Source organism: Pholcus phalangioides, unplaced genomic scaffold (genome assembly GCF_987345545.1).
Source record: "Pholcus phalangioides strain wild (caught in Gottingen) unplaced genomic scaffold, Ppha-v1.0 ptg000003l_1, whole genome shotgun sequence".
NCBI lineage: Eukaryota > Metazoa > Arthropoda > Arachnida > Araneae > Pholcidae > Pholcus > Pholcus phalangioides.
In genome coordinates this window covers 31,037,723-31,046,002 of record NW_028301596.1, presented here as the reverse complement: position 1 = coordinate 31,046,002, position 8,280 = coordinate 31,037,723, and the positions used below count along the sequence as shown (strand labels likewise).

At 37.3% G+C, this 8,280-nt stretch overlaps 1 protein-coding gene across 2 annotated transcripts; it reads left to right on the top strand.

Moving 5' to 3' along the window:
* mTerf3 (mitochondrial transcription termination factor 3) lies at positions 1-6,259 on the top strand. Of its 2 annotated transcripts, none has more exons than XM_089247485.1 (4): positions 1-229; positions 2,467-3,184; positions 5,374-5,464; positions 5,873-6,247. In XM_089247485.1, the coding sequence occupies exons 1-4, from the start codon at positions 132-134 to the stop codon at positions 6,148-6,150; spliced, it is 1,185 nt and encodes a 394-aa protein (XP_089103611.1). In that variant the 5' UTR covers positions 1-131; the 3' UTR covers positions 6,151-6,247. The 2 variants fall into 2 exon arrangements, with proteins under 2 accessions (XP_089103611.1, XP_089103612.1); XM_089247486.1 differs by lacking the exon at positions 1-229 and adding an exon at positions 244-451 and having other exon boundaries at positions 5,873-6,259.
* The last annotated feature ends 2,021 nt before the right edge of the window (positions 6,260-8,280 follow it).

Here is an 8,280-nt window from a genome sequence, read left to right as displayed (position 1 = left end):
TTCAAATGTAAACAAACAAACTCATGCTCGCTAAACATTATACTCGAAAAAGTAACTACGTTTTGTGCACGAAACGTCACTGGTTTGTGTGGAACCGAGTAATAAAATCATCCTTGGTCTAGAATCATCCAATGATGAACACTTGTAGAGCTATTTTTAGGATAGGAAGGAGAGTGGCTCCCTCTAATCTCACAATTCGCAGCTCAGCCACGAGAAGGTATCTGTGCAGGTAAGTATCAAACATGGACGACATCGGAGCGAAAATAATTAGATTGCCTATGCTTTCGTGGATGAAAGTTATTCGATGCACTGAAAGCACATTTTGTATTGGTTTAGGATGAAATATCATAAAGCTACATCAATCATCCCTGCGCGGATGTTGTCATCCTAAGTTGAATATTTTATTCGTGATTTGAATGATTTTCTATCAGAAATTATTCGGTAGAGGGGGGTAATATTTGTCCGAAATTATTTTATTCAATATTACGTGCTAAAATATGCCGGTCTTCATGCTTTCACTTTCATGAATCATTCTTTTGGTCACTCACATGCTTGCACAGGCTATAAGTCACTCTCCACTCACATACTCTCTGTAATTCTTCTGATCACTCAGTAACGTAGTCCCTTGTTCTCCAAATACCTTGCATTCTTTTGGTCACTCACATGCTTATGCACTCTATACGTCATTCTACTGTAATAATCACACACTCTAGGTCAGGGTTGGAGAAATCCCACGTATTTTTCAATTTGTCAAGCCCTGGTCTAGGTTACTGAATGGCCTAATACAGATCACTTCCATGCCTGCACACATTTTTGTTCACTCACATGCTTGCAAACTTTCGAGGTCACTCCCCTACCTAATCTGTCTCCAGGCAAAGATGGTTTTACCACCTGTGTGCTACATGAATTCTGCAACCACTCATTCCCCAATTTTGCTGCCTTGGGTTACAGCCGCTGAGCGCCCCCCACCCCCTGTGAATAAGCCACTGCCTACTGGATGAAGTTCATTGACGATGGCAGCTTCTGATAGTGATGATCAAGCAAACATTTTGATATGTGATATGGAAAAGTCACTGATGAATAGCAATGTTTCTCAACCGCTGGGCCCATACATCAGTCAAACTGGGCTGTGAGTGATTTGTCCTATGTATGACCAAGCCTTTTATATACAAATATAAGGATGGTCATCCACTGGAAGCTACCACGAGCGAAAACAAGTAGTGTGTATTTGCAAAAAACTGCTATAGCTGTCTTGCATCTACATGCAATTTGCTTTTGCTCGTAGCACTTTTCGTGGACACCCAGCCTAATCCAAGAGAGGGGCAATCACGCCTCTCAAGAGCTGAACAATAGGAAGAAAAAATTGTGGTCTCTATTTTACAGAGCAATCAAATGAGCCTATGCAATAAATCGCCTCTAAACACATTTCTCTAGGTCTGCTCCTGGCTTGTCATGGTTTGGTGCAGCATGACCTTAATGATCCACGAGTGAATGGAAACCAAACTCTTTGGTTTAAAAACAATTTTGGTGTTTATTGGCGCATATGCACCTTCGGATTGGAGTTCTGGTTTTTATTTGTGTGTGAGAGGACCATCAAGGTTATGCTGCGCCAGACAGACACACGATATAATGTCTTGTTCATAATGTTGTATGTTCTTGTGCCATAACCTAGGCTCTGAGGCCATTTGAGCCCCTCCAATAAATTTTGTAAGAGGGCTGAGTTCCCCCCAACGATTTCTGAAAAGACAATGCAATACACTTTCCTTCTCCTGCATATATGCTTGAGTCCCATATATGGGGTGATTTGGAAAAGATGGGAAAAACTTTAAGAGGTGATAGTACACACTAATACAAACAATTGTCATCAAAGAATGTCTGGTCTAACATGAAACTCAAATGCTCTAGCATGTTTTGAAATGGCTGCTCTGCAAATGTTAAAACAGCATTCTGAGCACAGAGGTGAAACTATACACCTCTGGTCTTGTAAATTTTGCGTTACCCATGTTGCACCATAAGGAGGCCTGCAGCATTACAACTCCTTATACCCCTCAGTGGCTGATAGCACATATCGCACAAATGTTTTCTTTTTGGTGAAGTGCTGCTGATCATACTCTATCTAAAAGCACCCTTTACCGCCATTGCGATTTGACCGCAAATTCCTATGATTCGAAATACCCATTTATTTGTCTTATATCACCCTGTATTCATTTTTATTCCAACCTCTTGGAAGTTAAAAGCTTCACATATATAACTCTGCAACAACCCCTACAATCAGCTCAGATAATTATTATTTAAACGCATTACCAGCAAATTACGTGAAGGAAATAATGGTACCTTGACAGAAATAAGATATGTGAATATATTATGAAATAGTATTAGTACAGCGAAAAGTTTGAAAATCCCAATTTTATACCTTGCTAGTTATTTTGAATTGAGTTTTAGTGATATTAGAATCATTTGTTTCAGTTCTGCGATCAAGACAGACATCTTAATGAATGAAAGTTCTGATGTGAATAATCCAAAGAAGTGCCTCGAAGATTTGCAAAGTTCACCCGAGCGTTTTCCAGTTCAAGAGATGCCTTCAGCTTCCCCTGATGATCAGACACCTGTAAAAATGACTGCTATGAGGAATCCATTCTGGAGCATAGACAATGACGTCACAGATGAAGAATCTTCTGATAAGGTTCCTCACTTCATTGATGATATCAGACCGGTAGCACCAGTGTCTTTCAACCTGGCAGCATATGTGAACGAATCACCAACGTTGAAAAAGCTGGTGGAATTGGGTGTCGATCTTTCTAAAATAAATGAAAAACCTATCCACACAAAATTAATAATGCGTCTAGAATTCGAAAGGGACATGAAATCACATATTCAATTCTTGCATGACCATGGGGTTGAGGCGGACTCTCTGGGGACTTTCATAACCAAGAATCCTCTCATATTCCAGGAAAACTTGGACAACATGCAAATTAGAATAAACTATTTACAGAGCAAGAAATTCAGCGAGAGTGCGATAGCCAGGATCATCACGAAATATCCAAATTTCCTATCAATGGACACAAAAAGTGTTGATCAGCGTTTGGGTTACTTGCAGAAAACGTTCTCACTGAATGGTGATGAAGTCAGATTTCTCTTGACCAAGTTTCCTCAAATAATTGGTTTCGAACACAAGAAGTTTCAGGTAATTATATACTTAATTATATATTGTTTACCATATACGTATACTTGTTTTGAGCGTAGTTTATCTACGAGTTATTGTTAGTTTGACTTATCATAAATTATGATTTCAGAGTGGAGAAAAAGTTGTAATAAAATAACAGCGCTATTTAAGAATATGGTATCAGTAAAACATGTCAAACTATATACTGCAGAAATTCGGACGGATATATCCACCCATTACATTCATTTAGCAAAATTCAGCATTTATCAGTGGAATCTAGCATTTAGCCAGGCCCGTCATTTAGGGGAGGCAGGGGTCATTAGTGTATTTTCGAAAGCCAGGGGGGGGGGGATCTGGCTTTTAGTAATAGAATCTAGTGATTCCATTTGTTTGCTTGCAAAAAGTGAATGACTTTCTCATGAAAGGACAAAAAATATAGAGTCAGTATATATATAAAGAAATCACTGCATTTTTATACGAGTAACGTGTATACATGATTCTCGTATAAATGAAAGGAATTATAAAGTGTATACAAGATATTATTTTCTATCAAGAAATGCCAATCACTGCCTCTACTTTTTTGGCCTTTCATGAGAAAGTCATTCACATTTTGCAAGCATACAAATGGATTCACTAGATTCTACTACTAAAAGCCAGATTCCATTGCTAAACTATGTTGCTAAATTCTAGATTTTATTGCTCAATTCTGTTGCTAAATGCTTTTTTTTTTAATTTCTCTCATCCCTGAAAACTTTGACTTTAAAGAAGAAAACTTTCAGTTAAGGAACATTTTTAACACAGAAATACAGAAGTTCTGGGGCTGACTGAAAACTTTTGACTTGAACAAACATCTGAGTTCGACTGCAATCGTGAATTGACCATAAACTGTTAATCATGTGTCACATATTTGTGTTTCTAGGCTCGAATACGGAAATCAAAGCAGAAGCAAGCACATTAATGTTGCTGTGCATTGGTGGTTGAATGAAAGATGACAAGAGCTGCTGAAAAGAAATACACTGCATATTTTATAGCTTCAGGTGCTGCTGTGTGGGCATCTTGATGAACACTACTTGCGAAGATTAAGTTTCGAACCCCGTTTGTGGCCGGCTGAAGTTGGTTTTCTACGAGCTGGTCTTCCATTCGAAAAATGGCTCCTCTCTACGGAGAGTTGGCTGACCTTTGATACGATACTCACATAACACAAAAATTCCGGTATCTTCCAATTTTGATTCAAAATATGGAAGACAGATGGCAGTACTACTAGAACATGAAACACCCATAACTCTGACAACATAAAATGTTAGAGCTACACACATATGTACTACAACAACACGTTCCAGCATATATCAATTAGAAATTATGTAGAGGAATGCTCCTTTCATGAGATGCATGTACATTATAAGTTTTAATAGTAGCCTCCATCGTTTAAGTGAAGGAATGATGGAAGGATGTTAACCCATTAACGCCGGTTGGTAAGAAAATTAGCCATTATAAATTTTAAGTTTTTTCTTTGCCAATAAATGGTGGAAGTGGTTCCACTCATTATTTTTTGTTTTTAAAAAAATCAGTCGTCGTTAATGGGTTAAGAACCTGGCATGTTCAGCATGGGCAGAGATACGGGGGCGGGCAGCGTCAAAGATGGAGTCGACTGATCTAATGTGTATATATGAATTGACATCATCATCATCGTGTGCCCCCCCCCCCAGACTTCCAAGTCTATCTCTGCCTATGATGTTCAGGTGACTGAAATAAAGCAGATCAAGTTTGACAAGATACTGTATATCAGAATTGCTGCTATAAGGGTAAGTGGAAATGTGCCACAGGTCACTAAATTATATGTGCCACAGTTCACTGAAGTAGTCTGGTAATGTGCCATTGGTCAATTGAAAGATCTGGAAATGTGCGCCATCAATTTAATGATCTGGAATAAGCTGTGGGTCAAATTTGGTAAATATGTGCTACAAACCACTTAAGTAATCTCAGTGTCCCAGGTGACTTGAATGATCTGTAAATGTGTCGTGGGTCACTCAATGAATCTGGTTATTTGCTGCTTAGTTTGTTTTTACAAAATTAAGTTTGAGGTCGTGGGCCCATGGGTTGAGCATGTATGTGAATGCATGAACATTCTCAATACAGTTTTTCCTGCTTTTAATTTTTCGCTGTCTCTTGCGTGCATTTTTAAAATATTACTTTAATATCTTTCTGCAAAGCAAAAACTGTTTATGGTCAAAGAACAAATGGGATTTTCGCCGAAGGAAATGAAACAGTTGCTGCTGATGAAGCCAAAGCTGTATTTCATTGGTGAGTAATTATTTGAATTATAAAACAAATTGGCTGAACATCCCGATAGTTAATTAAATATCACACATACCCTTCAATTCCATGCTTTCTGGACATGGCACCCATCCTCCTACAATATTTGGTTGTCGTCAAAGGCCTTAATTGTAAGACTTGGTGACAGCACTTTTCGCTGTACTATTTCATAATGGATTTAAATATCCTTTCAATGTTTGTCACAGACTAGTTTGAGAAGGATCTGAAGCAGACTATGGGCAAAATGATTCCTCGGTTCTGCCAAGATTTTCTTGAATGTCAAATTTTTCCAGCAGGACTTGACAAATCCCAGTTACCAAGTCGACTAAAAAATTGTAAATGGTGACGAAAATCTTCTGTGTTTATTAATTTCTTGTTCATCTTCTTTATTCAAAGGGCTGAAAAACCTCAAAGAAAGGTTTGACATCGTACACAATATGATGGGACTGAGTCACGATGATATCTTGAAATACCCAGGTCTGCTGCTCAAAAGAGGATTTCTCCTGGAACAAAGACATAAGTACTTACTTCACCTAGGTCGAGCTCAATACAATCCAGAAAAACCTGGTTATATTTCCATCAAAGATATCGCCACAACAACCGATAATGCTTTTTGCAAGAAATGTGCTAAAACTTCTGTAGCAGCTTACAACGAATTTTTGAAAACTCTATGAAAGCAATGTGTTTAGTATTAAAAAAAACTTTTTATTTATAAAATTCCTTCAACATATATTTTTTTTTCTCCCACTGGATATGAAAAATTCATCATTGCAAGAGGTTTTTTCTTTAAAATTTGTCATTAAGCCTCGCAATCATGATGTTTTGCTCTCTCTCATTTCTAAATTTGTGGACTACATAACAAAACGTTCAACTCTGGCATAGATGAAAATTCTTTTCAGCTATTTTTCATATAGGAATTTTTCCAATGTCATATCCGGAGTATAAACTTCTTCATTGATTTCATTTCTGAAAATCTCACGATGAGGCAAAACATTTGTTATAAATCAGTAAGAACAAGTACAATACACACCAGCAATGCTGTTAAAAACGAAGTTGGGCAAATATTATAACGATAGATAAACCTATACAGCTAACATAGAACCTTATTTTAGCTATTGAAGAAACATGTTTAAACCCTAAATGAAGTTCATTATTCTTTAAAAAAAAACCTTCTTTGACCTGTCATTACGGTTTGCCTGTGTTAATGTTTTAATATCTCCACAATACAATCTGCTGTAAAAATGTTTAAGCACATACAAAAGAATACTATAGGCCAGTAGGGTTCTCAAACTGCACTGCAGAGCAGCAGCCCCAACATAGGTATTTTGAAGAGATTCTTTGTTAACACTAGAACGATGGATGCGATCATTTTAACCCTGTTCATATGGGAAATAGAAAAAGCGGGTGCTTTTTCTATTTCCCATATGAACGGGGTCCCCATACAAGAACCCACTTTGAGAATTTTCACCAATGACGGCTTTCCAAAGTCATCAAGCGGGTGCTAGAACTCCCAATGCTACCACAATATTTGCATATGTGAATGGGCTTTTGAGCGCAAAGCTACTTTGACATTGAATTACAACTGAATGGTTCATCTCAGGTTATTGAAATTTCATGATTTTTCTTTTGCTGATGCATTTCAACTGCTAGAATATAAACTTTTTATGTTTCTTAACTTAGAGACAAAACAAAGTTCTACCTAGAAGAATGGTAGTGGCTATTTTGACCGTTATAGATGCATTGCACTAATACGGCTAATGAAACTTACAGAAATGGAAATTTTTCTTATGAAAACATAAGTGAAAAAAGATGCTTCAACATTTTTGCTTTTGTCCAGTACCCATTTTGTATCATTCAAAGGTATATACTTTTGAACAATCTCGTTATTGAACGTTATTAGATTGATTTAACATTTTTATGGATCTTGTTGCTCGTTATTGCATTGTATTTGCTCAAGCAGTCATAGAAAGATAGGCATCTTCATTTCTCACGATTTTCACCCATGGCCCTTCAAGGGTGAGGCTGTCAGAGACTCCAATTGGGGATTTGTTCAAGGAAGATTTTCATCAATCATTTTTTTGTTTCTTCACTATGGGGGGGGGGGGGGGGGAGATTGTGTAAAGCCATGAAATTACCCAATATCGCACTTTTGACTGAGGGAACAAGTAATGCATATATCCTCACTTCCAAGCTAATGTTCTTTTGAAAATCACTGGGTTCAACTGTTTAAAATCCTCAACATGTGATGGACAATTATTATGTTGGAAGACATTTTTCATTCACTCAGTTCATGGTGAAAAAAAACACAAATTATGAATTTCATTACACTTCAAGTGTTGATGTTTTGTACAAAATGAATTCGTTCAGTGCACAATGTGGTCAGCATCAAAAAATTGTCTTACACTTTTTGTTCAGTTTTGCAGCTATTCATGATTTTTCATTCTGCACATGCAATGTCTTCGTAAATTTCTTGACGATATTACACTTCAAACCTTGCCAGTGGACTACCAAGAGAAAATTGAGCAACAAATCACAAGAGCTGAAAGAATCGCAATCAAATCCCCTATAGACAGGGTTGTCAAATTTGCTGCCCGGATAGATACCCATTTCTCCCCCCCCCCAGGGCTGGGTTTTTTGGGGGGGGGGATTGTTTTTTTAGGTTAAAATGTGTTGCTTTCAGGTTAAAATTTCATTTCAAGGTTAGCTTATGTATTCCAAAAATTGCTGCATAGTGCAGTGTTTAGAATATGTATATTTTGAAATATTTTTAGGAACAAATGTGATAATAAATAATTTCTTGGAAT

What these genes read in the sequence shown, in the direction of transcription:
- mTerf3 (XM_089247485.1), top strand. Translation starts at nt 132, where the DNA reads ATGATGAACACTTGTAGAGCTATTTTTAGGATAGGAAGGAGAGTGGCT. An exon ending in ACGAGAAGGTATCTGTGCAG is followed by an intron (nt 230 to 2,466) that starts GTAAGTATCAAA and finishes CATTTGTTTCAG; the next exon opens with TTCTGCGATCAAGACAGACA. An exon ending in TCGAACACAAGAAGTTTCAG is followed by an intron (nt 3,185 to 5,373) that starts GTAATTATATAC and finishes CTTTCTGCAAAG; the next exon opens with CAAAAACTGTTTATGGTCAA.